The sequence below is a fragment of the Pelodiscus sinensis genome, chromosome 3 (assembly GCF_049634645.1).
Source record: "Pelodiscus sinensis isolate JC-2024 chromosome 3, ASM4963464v1, whole genome shotgun sequence".
Lineage (NCBI taxonomy): Eukaryota > Metazoa > Chordata > Testudines > Trionychidae > Pelodiscus > Pelodiscus sinensis.
The window spans coordinates 61,668,732-61,690,090 of record NC_134713.1 but is presented as its reverse complement, the minus strand read 5'-3'; the positions used below and the strand labels follow the sequence as shown (position 1 = coordinate 61,690,090).

The 21,359-nt window shown below is 44.9% G+C and overlaps 1 protein-coding gene across 2 annotated transcripts in view; it reads right to left on the bottom strand.

Annotated features, from left to right (window-relative positions):
• Nucleotides 1–21,359, bottom strand: part of NT5E (5'-nucleotidase ecto) — a 49,098-nt gene that overhangs the window by 3,500 nt on the left and 24,239 nt on the right. Inside the window, exons 3-8 of one of the 2 annotated variants that reach the window (XM_075923840.1) lie at nt 21,159–21,347; nt 15,686–15,883; nt 12,560–12,714; nt 10,889–10,997; nt 6,688–6,837; nt 2,814–3,014 (exon numbers count right to left, since the gene is read on the bottom strand). In XM_075923840.1, coding sequence (XP_075779955.1) covers nt 2,814–3,014; nt 6,688–6,837; nt 10,889–10,997; nt 12,560–12,714; nt 15,686–15,883; nt 21,159–21,347 — 1,002 coding nt within the window. The remainder of the gene's footprint in view (nt 1–2,813; nt 3,015–6,687; nt 6,838–10,888; nt 10,998–12,559; nt 12,715–15,685; nt 15,884–21,158; nt 21,348–21,359) is intronic. The other variant, XM_075923841.1, reaches the window with a different exon arrangement.

Genomic DNA, 21,359 nt, shown 5'->3' with positions numbered 1-21,359 from the left:
AGCTCTGCACCATGCTTTGAGCTAAAAGCTTTATTTCCACACACCACCCAGGGTTCTAGGAGGAGGGTCCTTTTTTTGCTAACACAATGAGGCCAGCACTTTGTTTGTTTTGGTGGAGTCTTTGTTTGCCCAGGGAGCCCAGCATGTATAGGGGGAGGAGGGGCGGAGAGGCTGCTTTTGTCTGCTGTTCGGCAGCCTGTTGCTCAGGGGAGGGGGCAGCCTGTTGCTGGCAGGGGGGGAGGGGGGAGGCGTGCAGGATGCGAGGCCGCGGGGGGGGGCAGCGGGCGTGGGGAGGCACTTTTCCTCTGCCCAGCAGCTCTGCGGGATCCCTGTCCCTGTGGCCAGATGCTGCAGATGGCCAGTTGGAGCCGGCCGAAGAGGAGGAGGAGGTGGATTCTAGGACCCAGGTGAGCGAGCCCCGGGACGCTCCGGGAGCCCGGCATGTATAGAGGGGAGGAGGGGCAGAGAGGCTGCTTTTGTCTGTTCGGCAGCCTGTTGCTCAGGGGAGGGGGCAGCAGGCGTGGGGAGGCACTTTTCCTCTGCCTGGCAGCTCTGCGGGACCCCAGTTGGAGCCGGCCCGAGGAGGAGGAGGATCCTAGGACCCAGGTGAGCGAGCCCCGGGAATGCTGCTGCGCATGTGCGGGAGTTGCCTCACCCCGTTCGTATCTAGGGATCCGACATAAGTCGGATCCACGTAAGTCGGGGACTGCCTGTACTGGGAAGAGCACTGCCCTTGCAGTAGTTACATTTGCTTATCCAGTTTTCTAGCATGTTTACACAGTTATCATGACTCACTTCTAAAGGCTCTACTACTGTGCATTGTTATGCTGAGCTGAGAGATCATGCCAAGTACTGTTCCGGTGTTAAGTCTTTATTATGTTTGGGAACTGTGTGCTTCCTTGTACACAGATGCCTAACTAAGACAAAGGAACTATAGATTAACTGACTTTGAAATGGCTGAGGACCAAGAGATCCCATCTGAGAATCTATGGTTAAGGTGATAAGGGACTGTGGTGATTATATAATCTAACTTTCTACATATTGCAAGCCACAGAACCTATCCACCCAACCCTGTAATAGACGCTAATCTCTGACAGAGTTACTGACATCCACAAATCATGATTTTAGGACTAAGTTACAGAGAATTTATTATTTATACTAATTTAAACCTACAAGTGACTCATGCCCCATGATGGAGAATAAGGTGAAAAACCACCAAGTTTTCTACCAATCTAACTTGAAGGAAAATTCCTTTCTGATCCTAAATATGGAAATCAGTTAGATCATAAGCCTGTGGGCAAGACCCAGCAGGCAGATACCTGGGAAAGAATTCTTTGCAGTAACTCAGAGTCCTCCCCATGTAGTATTCCATCTCCTGCCATTACTGGGCATTTTTTACTATTGGCAGTTGCCAATGGGACATTGTGATATTTGATTAAAATATGATCAGTGTTGCAACCACAGATGATGTGCTAAATGTGATTGTGTTCTTTGTATGCAAGCATCATTTTTAGATTTGAAATGATGAGTATTGGCTCTATACCTGTATTTCAAACGTTTGCTCCTGGGGTAACCCCCAGAAGGTACTTAGCCAGCACATCTTGAAAGGACTATTCAAACTGAAGTGTCCTTTTGATAGGCCACTAACTTACAATGGACCATGGGAGATACCCATCTACACTTAATGAATTCTCTTATGGATGTTCCATCTGAAGTATAGCCACTGCTGTGACTAAGCAAAATTATGCATGGACATGCGATTTGTCCATGTGACTCCAAACTCTCATTTTACCTATAATTTTCCACTAGCTGCGCTGAAGGTTTTGTTTGAAATGTTTCCCTCCACATGGCATAAGCTGCAAAAGGCCCTGGAAATATCTCCATTACCACACACTCTGTGCACCAAGGTCAGTAATAAAAAAGATTAAATAAGATCGGTCCCAAGACTGATCCTTAAGGAACTCCACTAGTAACCTCCCTCCACCCTGACACTTCAGTCTTTCAGTATGACCCATGATAGTTTCTCCTTTAACCAGTTCTTTATCCACCTTTCCATTCTCATATTATCCTCATAGTCTCCAATTTAATAATTTCTCATGTGGAACTGTGTATCAAATGTGTTACTGAAATCCAGGTAGATTAGATCTATCACATATCTATTGTTTAAGAAACTAGTTATCTTCTCAAAGAAGTAGACAAGATTACCCGGCGTGAGCTTTTTGTAAAACCATGTTGTGTTTTATCCCACTTACTACTGACCTCTACATACTTAATTACTTTCTCTTTCAAAGTTTGTTCCAAGACCTCGTATACAATTGAAATCAAATTGTCAATCCCGTGGTTTCCTGGATCATCCCTCCCTTCCCCTCGCCTTTCTTAAAAATAGGAAGTACAGATTGCACCTCTCTAAACTGGAAAAGCGACGAGGAGTCCTGTGGCACCTTATAGACTAACTGAAGTGTAGGAGCATAAGCTTTCGTGGGCAAAGACCCACTTCGTCAGATGCATGGACATGCATGTCCATGCATCTGACGAAGTGGGTCTTTGCCCACGAAAGCTTATGCTCCTACACTTCAGTTAGTCTATAAGGTGCCACAGGACTCCTCGTCGCTTTTGCAGATACAGACTAACACGGCTACCCCTCTGATACTCTCTAAACTGGGACACTCTGGTCCAAAATCATCTGTGGTCCATGGATGTTCCAGGATCAGAGTGTCACAGCATGCTGCGAGGAGTGGGGGGAATGAGAGCCCAAGGTCACAGGGGGCTGGCAAGAGCTAGCTGTTTGTTCAATATGGAGCGTCGATGCTTACCAGAATTGTGACTCAGTGATTTTTCCTTTAGCATGTAGTATCCATCTCCGCCCTGCTGCAGAAAAGATGGAAGAAGCACCTTGTATGTTTTGTCCATTTGGAGTGGTACATAAGCTGGTACTCTACAGGCTGTGCAAAGAACTTCTATACTGACAACTCTGCTTCCTGGTGGTCTGGAAAGATCGTACACCACGTGAATGCCTAAGAGAAAACACATTTGAGCAATCACTTTAAAATAGTGCTACTGAGCCTCTCAGATCCACCACACTGCTAGGGTAAACTAACACTCTACACTTCCTTAAGTGAGAATTAGCCTGACTTTTGAAAGAGAACTTTCTTCTTGTAAATAACCTTCTGCCCTGTTCCCATCTTACACACATCAGCTGGAACCATGAAAACAAAGGGAGCATCCCATCTCTAGCTCCATGCCCTTCTTTTCTTGGTTCCCTCCTGACTGTTGAGACACACAAGCAGATCATTGGCAAGTGGGTGGGATGATGATATTGGAGATCAGATACTTCCCCTTTCACTTTAACAAGGAGGCGCACTAGGAATATAGATTACAGTATGTGGCAAATGTTACTGGTGGAAGCAAACTAGAATGAAGGCATTTGCTGACAGACATGCAAACACTATTACAGGTAATGACTATGTTCTTTTTTTCTACTGTAGCTACTATCTCAAATCAATCTATGCTCTATGGATTTCTTGGCCTCCCAATACAGTATGTATGGAAGTTTAAGTAGTTATGGTATAACTCGGGCCATAAGTGATTCATAAAGTATTAAAATGCAGAGCTAGATAATGAAAGCTACCCACCACATTTAGGAGACTTAATTTAAAGGCAGAGCAAGCAGCAGAGCTAGCACTAAAGGATGTAAAAATAGGTGAAGGTAATCCCTACTCTAGTAGAGGAAACAACTAATAATCCAATATAGGTATTAGTGTACCTCCCAATCACCAACACATCATAGTATAGTATTACTGTGACAAATAGACAGGAGAGAAAGGACAGGTGAAGGAATCCACTGGACTGATTTAAGTTTGTATGCCAAAGGTCAGGAAACTGGAGTCTGCAGAGAAGCCAAATAGATCTCTTAAGTCAATTTTAAATAAAATGTCATTTTACCCTCCTTAGAGTCATGTGCCCTAATTAGTCAAAAGTGCCATTCAAGCCACTACTATAACAAAGAGATAAACTAAATAAATGTGAGTACTGTACCCACTGCTTTGGCACTGCCAAAGCATGGGGGAGGGGTGGAGAGACCGAATCTGGTGCAGCTATTCCCGCATGGCTCATCAGGAGGGTTAAGGCTGTTGTTATACTTTCAGATGTGAATGAGACTAGGGATGTTAAATTTATTATTTATACTAATTTAAACCTACAAGTGACTCATGCCCCACGATGAAGTTTCTCGGTTTCCTAGTTCCTCTCCTCATTCATCACAAAAGGGAAGTAGCAAGTAGTACATCATAGAAGTGGGGGGGAAAGGAAAGGAATAATAGAATTATAAGATTAGAAGGGACCACAAGTGTCATCTAGTCTAAATCCCATTTTTAGGAATAATTAAAACTGCTCATCATTATATAGAATAATGGGCAGAAAGGGATGTTCTTACTGTATAACAAGAGATTTGTAAAGAGTTACATGGGAACCAATTCAGTGGTACCTTCCTACCAAAGTGTGCTGTGGAACATCAGAATAGCCACACTGGGTCAGACCAAAGGTCCATCTAGCCCAGGATCCTGTCGTCCAACAGTGGCCAACTCCAGATGCTCCAGAAGGAATTAACAGAACCGGCAATCGTCACCCTCCCTTTATCAGTTAACTGGTTAAACATAATATTTAATCGGTTAACCAATTAAATGGGTTTTTACATACCTACTGCCAATCCTGGCTAATAGCCATTGATGGACATATCCTCCATGAATTTATCTAGTTCTTTCTTTTGTTTTAGAGCAGGGGTAGGCAATAATTTTTGAGCAGAGGCCACTTCAAATATTTTTTAACTGGTTGCAGGCTGCCCTCAGACTGAAGGAGCGGAGCCTTTAAATAGCAGCAGCTCCCAGTCATCATGTTAGCCAGAGACAGGACCTGCAAGGTCATTTCCTGCTATTTATAGGGCTCACTGCTCGTGTGTTGCCTGGAAGCCGGGGACATGCAAGCCCTTTCAACTGCTTCTATTTAACTGTGCCTTCCCTAGGGCTGTTGCCTGCCAGTAATGGGGATGGTGCGAGCCCTTTAAATAGAAGCAGTTGAAAGGGCTCACACGTCCCTGACTCCCAGGAGCTGCGAGCCCTTTCAATTGCTTCTGTTTAAAGAGCTCCCTCTTGCTGGGGGCTGCCAGGCAACACAGCTGCCCAGGAGGCAGGAGCCATTTAAATAGAAACAGTTAAAAGGGCTCCCAGCTCTGGCGCCGTTAGTGCATTTCCTGGGAGCCAGAGACACACGAGCCCTTTCAACTGCTTCTATTTAAAGGGCTCGCACCTTCCCCGTGTCTGTCAGGCAGCGTGTTGGGTGGCAGCTGCAGGGAAGGCGCAAGCCCTTTAAATAAAAGCAGTTAAAAGGGGCTTGCATGTGGCTCCCACAGAACGCGCTAGCAACTGGCAGGAGCTGTGAATCCTTTACACTGCTTTCAATTATAGAGCTTGAGTGAGCTCTTTAAATAGTAAGAGCAATCTAGTACCACTTGGGGCCTTACTCAGGTTGTCTACACCATGGTGTAATGGGCATGACGAGGTTAGAATTTCCAACATGCACTAATGCATTGCACAACAGTTAGTCCACGTGGACCCTGCTGGAACTTGAGAAGTGCCCTAGGGCGCTTTACCCTAGTGCTGTCCTCACACACTAGGGAACTCTTTGCAAGCACTAGCCAAGGCTACATGGGTTAGTTAATGTGCAGCGCATTAGTGCATATTAGAAATCCCGTCTCCGTGATGCTCATTACATCACTGGGCATTCAAACATTCAGAATAATTTTGAGTGGGGGAAGGGATCTCCTACTTACACCTCTGTAACCCCATGATGGTGCAGCCTGGTTTGACTCAGCCCTATATCCTGGCAGCAAGAGCATCAGCTGATTGGGAGCAGGCAGGGCACTATTTGTCCTCAGTAGCATACTTAAGCACTACCTCACACAGGAAACATCACAGGAGAGGTCTAGGTTGGACATTAGAAAATACTATTTCACTAGGAGGGTGGTGAAGCACTGGAATGGGTTACCTAGGCAGGGGGTGGAATCTCCATCCCTAGAGGTGTTTAAGTCTCAGCTTGACAAAGCCCTGGCTGGGATGATTTAGTTGGAGTTGGTCCTGCTTTGGGCAGGGGGCTGGACTCGATGACTTCCTGAGGTCTCTTCTAGCCCTAGGATTCTATGATTCTATGACCTAGTTTTAGCCAGGTGCTTGTGGGACAGCTCTGACAGGGCAAAGAAGTCCTGCAGAGGAGCACAGGTACAGATGCAGGTGGTTGAGACCCTTACGCTGCTATCTACCTGATCCAGGGGAGGATGACTGTCACAGCCACACAACAGTGAATACAAATTAAAGTTTAAAATAAAATGGTCAGGAGAATCTGAGCCACTAATTTGTTCCCTCGCAGAGGCAAAAAATCTGGTAGCCCGAGCAAAAGGGCAGACATTAGTTCTGCAGCTTCCAGCAACACTGACTTGCATCTGAATGTCATTAGAGATGAAGGAGAGAAGCCGTGCAACAGTATGGTGTATAGAACTAGCATGGAGATAAATGCATTTTCAATTTTGTTTAGGCAGTGCAGCTGGTTCCCCAGAGGTGTAAATGGCAATAAGGGAAGCATGAAGTATTGCTATCTTGGAAAGAAGGGAAAATAATAATACAAAAAACCATAACTAACCCCCAACCTGAAGCAGCTCGCCAGTTCCTTTTCCGTATCTGTGCACACTGTGCTCAAATGCTTCTTTGAGAGTAGAGCCTTTTAACTCTATCAGATCAAAAGTACCTCCAAATGGCAACACAGCTAACAGGTCCTCCATGATAATAGTACCTTGGATAGAACAAGGTTTTATGTAAACAAATGTTCTGTAAGGTGCTTTGTTAAGAAGATCTTGTTCACTTACGAGCATGCTATATACCTTATAAAGCCAAGTGTCAACTGAAGCAACGTTGTTTAGCAGTACAGCAATATAATCTTAGTCTTTTGACCTGTGTGTCAGATGTCCAAGCAGGCCACCTAGAAGCAGAAAATCCTTACATACATCTGCTTTACATGTGTACCATCTTAATGTGTGAGGTCTGTCCCATGTTATGTATGATTATCTTCCAAAAGTTCTCAGGGAGAAGGACACGGACATTGTTGAGGACCTCCAGAACTTCCCAAAGATATGTCTGAAATCTCACAAGTCTTATTGGGATTCAGCTAAAGCACATAAAGCATAACCACACAATCCTGAGGCACGCAGGAAACAATTCTGAGATAATGCCAATGTCCCGAATAACCCCCTTACTGCCAACTCCACAAGAGGACTTTCAGACTTCCACCTATCCTGGAAACAGTGGTCCACACTGAACCATTTCAGAACATTGCTTGTTAGATGTTGGCATTTCTTACACTTTGGGAAGATTACGGACCACATTGTAAGTGAGTACTTGCTTCAGTTGTTTGCCAGTGCATTTCAGAATTTACAATAAACTATTTTCCAAGCTGCCTGCTGGCTCACTAATGTGAACTTGGCTATTTGATCACTGCTAATCATCTGTCTTGCCACACAAAAGAGGCGTCCTGGAAAATGGCTACTCCTCAATCTGGGGCCAAGAAAAACAGAAATTCGTACAGAAATTAGACAGTTTATCCAGTTGCTTTTAATTGTTATAGCAGTCTTATAGAATGAGTTATCCAAAGTTAAATCAAGTTCTTAGATTTTATAGTATTAGACTACATTTATGGCACCAGAAGATGATAGAGAATTCATCTACCTGTGTGGCAGAACACAACTAAACCGGGAAATGATGAATGCTAGCTCCACTCCTGAGCAGAATGACAAGCTGTGGTGATAAAAACATCAAATGACCAAATCCTAAGAGTGCAGTCACGAATGCCAGCATAGCTGTAGCTGCACTAGTGGGAGAAGTTCAGAACAGCTTCAGTGCAGATGCAGCCTAGGTGTCTAGGTCAGGAGAGAGTATGGCCGCAGGCTATTTCAGATTTTTATATGATGCAATTTTATCAGAACTCAATTTTAATAATACCTAGAATATTAAAATGAATAAGCATTATTGAAAGATTATTTATTATTCTTAAACTCCAGGATTCTTTCGGTGCTTGCTCAATTGATTTATTGCTTCTGGAGCTATACTGTGCACCCTCAAGCTCTGAAATACTGAAGTTAATTGTTTCTGATTGTATACACAAATGATTCTCGAACACAATGCGCTTAATTTGTATGCATCTTAGGGTATGTCTACACTCCACCACATCTACACAAGTGGCCCGTTATTTTGAAATATTTTTTGAAATAACAGGCGCACCATTGCAGTAAATCTCTTTGCATGAGGGACAAGGAATTACTCAAAATAGCACATTATTTTGAAATTTGGCACTGTATAGATGTGCCAAATTTCAAAATAAGCTATTTCAAAATAGATTTGAAATAAGATACACAATTTGCATAGTGCAAATTGCATCTCTTATTTTGACTTTAGGGTGCTATGTAGATGCACAGAGAGGGTACGTCTACACTACAGTGCTAATTCGAACTAACTTAGTTCGAATTAGTTAATTCGAACTAACCTAATTCGAACTAACGCGTCTAGAACTAAAAACTAGTTCGAATTAGCGTTTTGCTAATTCGAACTAGCAAGTCCACATTAAGTGGACCCTGAACCGGGCTTAAGGATGGCCGGAAGCAGTGCCGGCAGGGCATCAGAGGAGGACTTAGAGCGTGGCGATGCTGTCTCAGGCTAGCCGACGGCTGCGCTTAAAGGGTCCCGACCCCCACCCCGGACAGACTGTTCTCAGGGGTGCCCCGCTTGCAAAGCAGTTCTGGCTTGGAGTGCCCGGAGTACTCACACTGGGCACATCACACTACTTGGCCATCAGCCCGGCTGCACTTGCCGCAGGCTGCCATCTGGGCAGAGGGGTCAATTGGGGAGCTGCAGGAGAGCTTCCACCCCCAGAAGCCCGCATGGTCATCCCCATCGGGGGCTCGTACCCCATTCCTCCCTCACCTCCTTCCACTTACCCTTCCCTAGCCCCTTTTCTTGATGTACAAAATAAAGGACAAATGTGTTCAAAAATGGAATCTGTCTTTATTGAACAAAACTGGGGGAGACTGGGAAAAGGAGGTGGGAGAGGGGAAGAGAGGCTGGGAGAGGGGAGGGCAACTAAAATGATCAGGGGTTGGGAACAGGTCCCATATGAAGAGAGGCTAAAGAGACTGGGACTTTTCAGCTTAGAAAAGAGGAGACGGAGGGGGGACAGGATAGAGGTCTCTAAAAGCAGGAGTTGGGTGGAGAGAGTGCATACAGAAAAGTTCTTCATTAGTTCCCATAAAGAAGGACTAGAGGACACCAAAGGAATGGAATGGGTAGCAGGCTTCAAACTAGTAACAGAAAGTTGTTCTTCACAAAGCAAAGAGTCAACCTGTAGAACTCCTTGCTGCAGGAGGCTGTGAAGGCTAGAACTAGAACAGAGTTTAAAGGGAAGTGAGATCAAGTCATGGAGGCTGGATCCATGGAGTGCTATTAGCCAGGGGGTAGGAGTGGTGTCCCTGCCCAAAGTTTGTGGAAGGCTGGAGATGGATGGCACGAGACAAATGGCTTGATCACTGTCGTTGGTCCATCCCCTCCAGGGTCCCTAGGGTTGGCCGCTCTCGGCAGACAGGCTACTGAGCTAGATGGACCTTTGGTCTGACTCAGTACGGCCATTGTAAGCTCAGGGCTGGGGGTCTCAGTGGACCACCTTGATTTTCATGCAAACCTGCTCCTGGGTGGCGAGGCTGGCAGCTCTCCTGCCCTAGCTGGCCACTTTCCTGTGCCTAGTGCGGAGATCGTGGACGAGGTCCACGATGTCTGCACTAGCCCAGGCAGGTGCCCGCCTCTTGCAGTCCCGGGCAAGCTCCCAGGAGCCACCAGCCTGGTCCTGGGAAGAGGGGGAAGGCTGGGGGGCATCGTGTGGGTGGCTCGAGCCGTGCCAGGTGCAGGGTCTGCTGGCTGGGTGCTGGCAGGCTTGCACCTGGCATGGGCACCGTAGCCAGCCCGTGCCCCTTTAAGGGCTCCGGGGCCGGGAGGGGGGCAGACGAGTTTCCCTGGTGTTGGCCAGAGTGGCCACCAGGGAAACCTGGGGAGGGCTAGCCTCCCACTAGTTTGAATTAAGGGGCTACACACCCCTTAATTTGAACTAGTAAGTTCGAACTAGGCTTAATCCTTGTGGAATGAGGATTACCTAGTTCAAACTAAGCGCTCCGTTAATTCAAATTAAATTCGAACTAACGGAGCGCTAGTGTAGTGCCTATGAAAGTTAGTTCGAACTAACGGGCATTAGTCCGAACTAACTTTGTAGTGTAGACATACCCTAAGTGATTCCAGTGAAACTAAAACATTAAAATGCATAAAAGCATTGGCAGTATGAAGGCCACAGTCCTGAATCCAGAAAAACTGTCCTTTTGTAGTTGGTACAGGCTATCCCCGGGTTACGTACAAGATAGGGACTGTAGGTTTGTTCTTAAGTTGAATTTGTATGTAAGTCGGAACTGGTACATATTGTAGGGGAAACTCTAGCCAAACATTTCTCCAGAGCTCAGTTTTATTCTCCCACACCTCACTTCCCTCAGTCCTTTATTCTCAAGCTGAGGTGTCTGCTGAGAAAAGCCGCTCTGCGTCTCCCTGGTCTGCTGGGGGGTGGCGCTAGCTTCGTGTCTCTCTGGTCTGCTGGGGGGAAGCAGCTAGTGCGGGGTTGCCTCACCCCGTTTGTAAGTAGGGATCCGATGTAAGTCGGATCCATGTAACCCGGGGACTGCCTGTATAGTGCACAATAGCAAAATATGTAAAAGTACAGGCAGCTAACAGTATAAAAAGTAGCATTAAACAAGATACCATACCATTATTATTGTATTCATCAATGGGTGACCGTATCCCACCACCATTCAGGATACACATTGAAACATGATTCCATGTATTTTCATCTCTATGTTTGAGGTTATTGTAAATCTGTAACAAAAAATATTTTAACCACTTTTTAGTCTTTGCTTAATTCTAGATGCAAGAATTTTACAAATTACAAATTCTGGGTTTCTGGGAGCTTTTTCCAGGGTAACGGGGAAAAAAAACAAACAAAAAATAAATAGTGCCATTTACAGGTATTGTTAAAGAACAAACTTTTTAAAAATCTGTACCCACAGTTTTGTTATTTTTTCCAAACACGTTTGAAAATAAGCCCCTCTTCCTGCCATTTCTGCATTTTTTTTGAAAACTAGAGTGTGACTTTATAGGAAACAGAAACCTAAGCTGCACACTCTAAAGTAAAAACTAAATGAGTGAAGGCATGATTTGTAGACAGTGTCAAAAAGGAAAAGTAAAGGGTAACAGGTTACTTCAGAAAATGTTGAAACAGAGTAATAAATATATGAAGAATTAGAAAGGTGAGACACGTTGAATATAGCTGTTCATAAAGAATTAGAAAATTTAAATATATACAAACCAGGCAATCTAATGATATGCTATCAAGATTATTAAGAAATATGACAGAGCACCATATCACTAGCATTTAATATCTGAAAGTCTTAAAAATTCTGGGAAGAACTAGAAGATTGGAGGAAAGCAAATTGAGTACAGATTTTTCCAAAAAGTAATCTATAGACCTGTTGTTCAGAGGACCAAAATAGGCCCTGACTTATGTCAGAATGGTTGCATGAGATCCAACTTTATTTACTGCTAATAAAATAATAGAAAACACACAGCAAGAAATTAAAAAAGATTTCTATAGAATAATGAGGCAATAATCAGCCTGGTTTAAGAACAAAGACTAAGCTAGTATCTTTTTTAGGTAAATTACAAAAATAGCTGCTGAAGGGAAGAGAAAGCAGTGAACACTGTGTGCTGGGATTTTAGTTGAGCCTTTAATAACGTTGAAAATCTCACATTCAAATCTCCTTGGACATGAACAGCTATATAAATTAAATAATTTCTAGGATTAGTTCCTCAGCACATTTTCAATATAAAAACTTATATATGAATCAGAAATTGGCTCTCTCTGAATATGTGGCAACATCCACAATACTAACACAGTCAAAGCAAATTTGTTAAAAAATTCAAATGACTATTCCTAGACATTTTGCAAGCTCCACCTAACTCTATGCAATAGTCCCAGGGATAATTGAACAATTTCTGGTCTGTCAGTTTTTTGCTTTGCTTCTGTTGCCCTAGCTCCACATACAAGGAGTTTCATCCTGAAAGTTGCATAGCAGTGAGTTCCTAAAAGCTGTTCATTGACTTTATTGGGAACTATGGGAGTGCTGAGCCTCCCATGATCAAGTACAGAAGGGAGAGCTAAGCACATTCCAGACCTATCCAACAACAGGTAGATCATCTGTGTCAAACACAAAAGTAGTAACTGTTGTCACAGAATTTTATGGACTCTGCTAAGGATCTCTGACTTTTAACAGTCTTTAAGATGAAAGGATAGATAGAGCTCTCTAAAGTCTGGGAAAATTAAATTGTCCCAAAGCCCTCAAATATTAATTCAGATTAAATTATAGTCTGTGGTTTCTTACCATGGCATCACATATCAAATTTCCCATGTTACACTCTTGAAAACGGCATGCCTGATTTGTACCATTTAGATAAACCACAGTTTCCCCAATCTCCCTGGAATAAAAATTATTCAGCTGTAGCCTCCACCTGTCAACTTCTTCTCTCAAGACTTTATCTAAAATAGAAGCACAGAGTAAATTTAAAAAATGATAACTAACCTTTTGTAACTTATTCTTCAAGATGTTTTTCTAGTGTCCATTCCAAGCTAGGTGTGCGCATGCTGTGTGCACAGTTACCAGAGATATTCCCCTCGTTGGTATCTGTTGGGCTGGCCCTATTACCCTCTGGAGTTGTGCACATGTGAACTAGTAAAAAGGACTCTCCCAACCCCATGTTTTTCAGTTCCTTCTTGTTGATAATCCAACAGAGAGGCAGGAGGGTGAATCATGGAATGGACATGAGTAGCACATTTCTAAGAACAGTTACAAAAGGTAAGTAACCATTTTTCTTTTCTTCCAGTATTTGCTCATGTCCATTTCATGCAGGCTGACTCACAAGCAGTACTCCTGGAGGTGGACGGAGTTCATAGACATGTTGACTGCAATGCTGCTCTCCCAAAACTGGCACATCACAGTGCTGCTGGGTGATAGCATATTAAGAAGCAAAGATATGAACCAACAACTAGATTGTAGCTCTGCAAGCATCATAGATCAGAACCTGTCTGAGGAATCGTGGCAAGGGAAATTTAGGCTGGACATTAGGAAGAACTGCCTAACTGTTAGAGTGGTTAAAACACGGAAATAAATAGCCTAGGAAAGTTGTGGAACCCCCATCATTGGAGATATTTAAGAGCAGGTTAGACAAACATCTGTCACGGATGGTCTTTATGGTGCTTGGTCCTGCCGTGAGGACCGTGACAAGAATTGATGACCTGTCTAGGTCCCCTCCAGTTCTAGCATTCTATGATTCTACAAACACAGTCAACGAGACTGGGTTCCTGTAGAATGAGCAGTCACCCTTCTTCGAGTGCTTGCTCATATGTATTCTTCTTAGGTGTGCGCGTGCCGGCACCATTCTCCATCCTCAGTGCTGAGGAATAAGTGTAAGAGCACACAGAGAGGGTTCCGTCCAGTGCCAAGAGGACCAAGCATGGAGTGACCAGCATGGTGAGACCCACACTTGGTCACCCATTCTCAGTTGGTGGCCAATGAGCCATATGAGGTCCAATTGGCACACATCTGTGTGTCACCTGGCTCCATGAAGTCAAAGGAGCTCCTTGCCTCCCCTCAGGCAGGGGTCAGGAGTCTGGGGTCATTACTTGGCTACACAAGTTTGGGGCAGACAGCGAGTTGGCCCCATATGGAACTTGCAGCTGCTGCCAGGTCCTGTAAGTTTTGGAGAGTCTAGGGCTGCCACCTGGCCTTGCAAGCTCCAGGGCAGCTGACTGGTACGACACAGCCCCACAAGGAGTTAGAGGTCTGGAGGCTCCTGAGCTTGTCCAGCTAGCTCCACAGGTCTGGCCTCACGAAGGGGTCAGGGCTGCCATCTGCTCTGCAAGCCATAAGCTCTGAGGTCCAGGGCAGTCAGCCAGCTCTACCTAGGGATTCCTGGGGTCAGGGTCCAGGTCTGGGCAGCCACCTAATGATAAATAAGTTGAGAACCACTACTATGGGGAAGCGGCGAGGAGTCCTGTGGCACCTTATAGACTAACCGAAGTGTTATGCTCCAATACTTCGGTTAGTCTATAAGGTTCCACAGGACTCCTCGCCACTTTTGCAGATTCAGACTAACACGGCTACCCCTCTGATACTTGACTACTATGGGGACTCTGCCTAGAGCACCAAGTTTGGTTTGGGACCTGCCTCCAAGTCCTGGGAACAGCCATGGGATCACTTTCCTGTGGACCCTTTTAACCCCAGAGGATTTCTAGACAGTAAAAGACCTGATGTTTCCAGTCCTATCCAACACCCCAAGGTCCCCTCCCAACCAAGGTGATGGGGATGGAAAGGAGCAAAGGTCCACGAGTTCCACCATGGCACCAATCATTGTGGTGTTGGTCAGGAACAAATCTTCCATAGTCCAGACAAGGGTCGCCAGCTCCCCAACACCACCTGGAAGCGAAAGCAAGTTGTACACCACCATGATCTCCAAGGGAAGAATCATCTTCAGTCCACCTAAAACCTACTGGTACCCGAGCTCCAAACCAGACTTTGGTACTGGTCCCCTAGTGTGAAAGGATATGCCTCAGACCCTCTAGCTGTGTCTAGTGTCAGTCTTCTCCCCACGACAACATCACCAGGACTCAGTACTTACAATTCCACCTCTGGTCATTCCTTTGCTGATCTGGTGGTGAGATGCAGGGTCAGTAATGGTAGGGGTACCCTTTGCTGCCCCTCAATCATCCATTACCCTAGTCTCAGACACATCAGACTTGGAGTGGTGAGTCCATCTTGGCAGTCTTAGGACTCAGGGTCTCTGGTTCTCAGGGACTTGCCCTACATATAAATGTCAGGGAACTTGGTATGCTTGGCATGCCAAGGGTTCCTTCTCCAGATCTCAGGAAGAGAAGCACTGGTCCTGATGGACAATACTGCATCAATATTATCCATCAGCAAGCAGGCAGGAGTCCTAACTTCAGCACTGTGCCAGGAAGCCCTCTAGCTGTGGGACTTTTGGCATGTTTCGTGCATTCACCTTGTCAGTCACATTCCCCCAAAGCCCTGTTTGTCCATAGACAGAAGTACTAAGAGTCTAGAGTTCCCCTGCCTGCTCCAAACTTTGTTCTGAAGGAACCAATCTTATAGGATAAGCTGTTAGTTAATTCATGCCCAGGTAAACAATATTAACCTTAAATATCCAGAGTAGCCTAAAAATGTTAATTTGTTATGGAAATATATCATCTGAATGTCATGAGGAAGATATTAGTGATTTTACATAGACCAAAAAAGAATAATACAAAATTAAAACATCGGAAAGGTTAGAAATTGGAAACTTGTTTGATTGTTGAGAGGAGTCATGCCAAATAAAACCAAACGAAGAGGAAAACTAAATTCCCCTATAGTATTGTACTTTACTTTTCAAAAAAGTAATAGAGCTAAAAGTATAGCTGGGTGATCTACAGAAATTCAAATCTCTGTTTCACATACCTTCAGGAATGCTGCTATTTAGTATAATAGGGTTTCCAGATGCAGCAATTACATTTCCTTGATCATCAAATGTTACATTTAAATAACCAAGATATTTTCCAAAAGCATAGGCTTGTACAACTGGCACCAGCCTCCCATCATCTGACTTCACCAGGAATGGATAGTCACCCTCTGGCACTTCACTGGAAGGTGGAGGGCCTGAAACAAAATAATCATGAGTATTTTATCTTCATAAAATTATCATCAGTAAGGATTTTCAAGTGTGTTTTTCTTCCTTAAAAGAATACATAGAATATTTAATGTCTATTAAATAGTAATTTGGAAATAAGATAAGGTTCTTCAAGACTTGAGTGTTTTCTCCTTGAAGTAAAAAAGACGAGTTGATTTTAATCTCTTACTTCACCCTAAGCGCTCTAACTCATAACAATGAGCTGAGAATGAATACTTTCAAAAAACAATTTTTGCATCATATCTAAATTGTTTGGATTTTTGCCTATAGTTTTATTGATAACTTGGCTCTCAAGTGACTTTTTTTGGAACCACAAAGCCACAAAAAAACAAGATCTAAAGAAATTATTCCTCCAAGCTAACATCACATTATTCCTTGATGAGTGGGACTTCATACTTTTGAAAGAAAAAGTGCAGTATTTCATCTATCAACGGATATTCATCCAAAAACAGAGAGGAGCCTTTAGGAGAGCTATCTTCTGCCAGCAATGAATGCTGCTTTGTGAATGTTGGCAGGACAAACTGAGCTCTTGGAACAGTTCCCAGATATAGTTGTAATGCTGCTAGAAGACTCAAGTGCATGTTCAGAGAGTATGCACTTTCAGAATCAAAGCAAAATCTTTGATGCTGCCAAACATTTTTTTTGTCCGAACAGATACATCTGCATGGATTTGGTGTAGGCAGCTCTCAGAGATCATTTTAGGACATCCACTTTTCCATGTTAACAGAAAAAAGCAAGATCTACAGAGAGTTGGTCAGAGAACTAATAAAATTCAGACTCACTAAATGTTCAACTAGTGAGGTCAGAGCTGAGTAGGTCTCTACTAAGGGCTGGTCTTGAACTTCTTGCATGCATTTAACTCTCAATGAAATCAAGAGAAGGGGGACGGACTCATGAGGGGGCAGTGTTTCCAAACTCTTGCCCCCTTGTGAAGTCAAAGGTCCATGTCCCCATTGTGCAAGAATTCAACGCAATTTAAAGTAGCGCAACCCCATCGGGGAGACTGCTGTCAACTTTGAGAGCAATGCACTGTGGGTAACTAACCCACAGTGCCTGCGCCGCTTTATGTTCTGGGTTGTGCCCAGTGCATGCTGGGAAATTGTACAGCAAAATTGTACAGCAGGTGGTTATGGGTTCATGTTGTCAGTGTCCCATAATGTACTCATTTACTTCCTTCACCCTTGCTTGAGATCAATGGGAAACAATATTTTTGCTCCCTTTTTGGCCTTGATTACCCATGCAGATACTATAGCAGCGTGATCCTCCAGTGGATCCTGTTTTGCATCAAGCCTTTGTGATGGTTGATGTCTAGCTTGTGTGCCTAATGGTGCAGTATTTTGAACATGTAAGGACATTGCTCCCCCAAGGAAGAGGATGAAGAGGAATCATGGGCACGCTGTACAGGTAAGCCCTAGGGTTGAGCGAACTGGAAACTCAGCCAGCAATCCATCCCTGGACACAATGGAACACTGGTTCTGGTGCTGCCAGACAAGCACAGAGTGGTGGGACTGTATAGTGCTGCAGGTATGGGACGATCAGCAGTGGTTGCAAAACTTCCAAATGTGCAAGGGTAATTTCATGGAACTTTGCAAATGGCTTTTCCCTGCCCTGAAGCGCAGGGATGTCCAGATGAGACCTGCTCTGACAATGGAAAAAGCATGTAGCAATTGCCTTGTGGAAACCTGCAACGCCAGACAGCTACTAGATTGCTGAGAATCAGTTGGGAGTGTGGAAACCTACTGTGGGGGCTGTTATTATACAAGTAGCCAAGGTTATCAATGCCACTCTGCTACAGAGGGTGGTCACTCCAGGAAACATGGATACCGTAAGAGATGGCTTTCCTTAACTGAGGTGGTGTGATAGACAGAATGCATATTCCCCACGTTGGCCCCTAGCCACCGTGCCAAGGAGTAATAAACTGCAAGAGGTATTTCTCAATGGTGCTGCAGGTACTGATGGATCACAAAGGCTGTTTCACTGACATCAATGTGAGGTCAAAAAAGGTGCATAATGCACATCTTTAGGCATGCCTGCCTCTTCAGAAAGATGCCAGCTGGAAATTTTTTCCCAGACCAGAAAATTCAAATCAGAAATGGAAATGCCAATAGTGATCTTTGGTGACTCAGTCTACCTCTTGCATCTGTGGCTCATGAAGCCGTACATGGGCAGCCTACACTTCAGTAAGGAGCAGTTCAACTACAGGCTGACCAAATGTAGAATGATGGTTGAATACGCTCTTGGGCATTTAAAAGGAAGATTTAGGAGTCTACTGACCTCAGTGAATGCAACATTCCCTTTGTGGTGGCAGCCTGCTGCGTGCTTCATAATATTTGAGAGAGCAAAGAGGAAACTTATCTTGCAGGATGATGAGAAAAGACCAGACTTCTCAAATGGGAGGTCCTGTAAGGTGTTTTGGACTTCAGGGGAAATGCCCGAGACCTGAAGCCATGCACTCTGCCTCATTACAACAGCTATAGCCATTGTATGAGCTGCAGTGTCCACAGCATCCAAAGCTGCTTACAGTGCCATGCAGAAGACCACTTCGCCTTCTTCTGACAAGGTCCCAAACTCCTGACTAGACTCCGGCAGAAGGAGGTCCTTAAACTTATCCATGGCTGACCATGTGTTATACGCATATCTGCTCAACATCTCCTGCTGACTGGCGATATGCAACTGCAGACTCTTTTCTCCCTCTTCCACAATGGCATAGGCCATCCTGCCTAGCAGGTACAATTTTTTCAGGTCCTTGCTCTTTGGCATAGGTCCAGGCAGACCCTGCCTCTCCTTCTGGACAGCAGCCTGGACCAGCAGGGAGCCTGGGGTCAGATGGACAAAAAGGGACGAAACAGCACCTCTCCGCCCCTTTTTGGGTGGAATGGAGGCAGGCATTTGCCACGGTGTTTTTGAAATCTTTGCCACCATCTTATTAAGTAGCAAAGCTACCTGGAAGGAACATCTGCTGTCAGGAATATCTACCATCAGGTCCAATTCCTCTGGGATCTCTGCTTTTGCACCCAAATTGGCTGCAAGGCATTGGAGGTGGTGTGCCCTGGCATCCATCATTGGCAGCAGGTTACAGGGTCAGCCAATGCCTCATCTGGCGACAAGGAGGAAAATTCCCTGACTAACAGCTGATCGCAAGGCACCTCCACCATCTGCGGCGGGAGGGAACGCATTTGGGGACAGAGTCTGGGGCGGTTTACCATTCCCCTCCACCAGAGGTCTCACCACCTCTTTATAAGAGGATTGAGTGGACTTCGAGGCTAGAGCCCTCAGCAGGGGGGTGGCAGAGGGAGTGTACCTAGAACGTGTGGCTACCAACAACGACCTTGAGTGAGGCAAACCCTGGATGCTCCTGGCATCCAAAACAGCCTCTGGACCTGCAGGTGCCACTGAGGTGGCCATGTTTGGTGTGCCATCAGGCTGCAGTGCCGGGATCGGTACTGTGATCTCAAACTATAGGAGGCAGCATTGGAACACACAGACTCAACCTCTGAGGCAGACCACGGTGGCACTGACGATGGTGTCAGTGACTGGTGTGCCTGTCTATGCTGGGCCATTGCCACTAGCTTTCCCCTGTGGGCCAGTGGGGACATCAATCGTGCAGGTGGTGCTATGGCTGGCAGATATGCAGCTGTGGGTACGGTACTGGAGGTGCCACCTGCACGGATACTGTCGAGGCAGAAGAGAGGGTGGTGCCACAGAGGTAGTGGACCTGGCAAAAGTGGATACCTGCTGTGCCAGTGCAGCTGCCGATGCTGTTGCCGGGCCCAAGACCTACACAAATGTTTGTACCGGTGGTGGCGTGGCACTGTCGGTACCAGTGCTGGTGCCAGTCTGGGGCTGCACTGGATGTCACGATACCAGCGGTTGAGCCTATCGTAACACTAACATAGGCTTGAGATGCCCAATGCCAGCTCCTGGATCCAGGCCTGGAGATGAATTGAGCTCAATGAGCTCCAACACAGTGTCAAAAGTCTTGGGGGTTGATGGTCACCAGGCCTCCTCTATCCTAAGGTCCAGCACCAGACACTCCCTATGCGTCAAGCTCACCCAGTGCTTAGCCGGCACAGGAGCATCCTGATGCAACATCATAGCCCAGTGCCCTTCAACATTGTGCACTTTGTGGCTGCATCTATCAAGGGACTGTCCCACTGTGCTGTCTCTTCTGTCTCAGCGCCCAAGACTGTAAGCGATGCCTCAGGCTGAAGACCTGGCTGGTGCCTTGTACCATAGTCCCAATCTAATATGTTTTGTTTACATTAAGAATGGCAAAAGAACTTCCTCTTTTGTGGGTTACTCTCAACAATACATATAGCTGATTTTAATTATACAGCATGCCAGATCCTCTGCTTTTCTCAATCAAGGTAGCTCCAGAGAAACTGCAGATACTCACCAGTTGAGGAACTGGCCACAATACATACTTAGAAGCAAATTACATTTGTACTGAGCCATCTTAGTTCAGTGAGAATTTTCTTTCAATTAATGATCAATTTTGGTTAAACGCAACTGTCATGGTCATGAGGGATGGCCAACAGCCTGGGGACTAAGAGGTTAACTGTACCTAAGCCAGATAGCAGTCAGCCAATAGAAATGCAGATATGGATTTCAAACTGGGACAAAGGAATTTTTGGTTTTCCCTCCTTTGTCTCAGAAGCCAGTTTGCTCTCCAGATACTGAGGGAGACAGACATCATGTCTCTCTCCAAGAAAAGACTCTTCACTACCTTTAAGTAGGGTAAAGTTTAGATAAATCCGTTAGGTTTTATTGTTTGGGAATGGGAATCTGATGTCTGTACATTTAAAAATGGGGTTTCCTCTCTTTTGTAACTAAGCTTTTGGCCCATGGGAGTCCCCCATGAGTATATTAATTGGTGACTTTTCCATCTAGTCATTATGCTTGTAACAGGAGTATTGTGGTGATAAAACCAGGACACACAAAAATTAACCAATACCAGGTTAATTTAAAAAAAGAAAGAGAACTTTTTTTTACTTTAGGGCTAAGATTTCCCAAGTGATCTCTTCCCTGGTCTTCTTACCATTACTTGGGTGGTGGCAGCGGATTTTTATCCCCAAAAATCTAGGTTTTTAAGATTTTTGGGGGAAGCTTTATACCAAAGCCTTGAAAGATAAGGTTTTGGTAAGATAAGATTTAGGGTACTTTTGCAGGCCCCCACTTCTGCATTCATCGTGACAGAATGGGGATTTGGCCTTGACAACAACATTTTACTAAGAGACACAATACCTGTATAAAGAAATGTGTTTGTATGTCCTCCAATTACAATATCAATTCCTCTCACTTTTTGAGCAATCTTCTGATCCACAGAGAAACCAGAGTGCCCTAGTGCAATAATTTTATTCACTCCCAATGTGGTAAGCTTATCCACATGTGGCTGCAATGCTTTAACTTCATCTTCAAAGATTAGATCCTTTCCTTAAGAAAAAG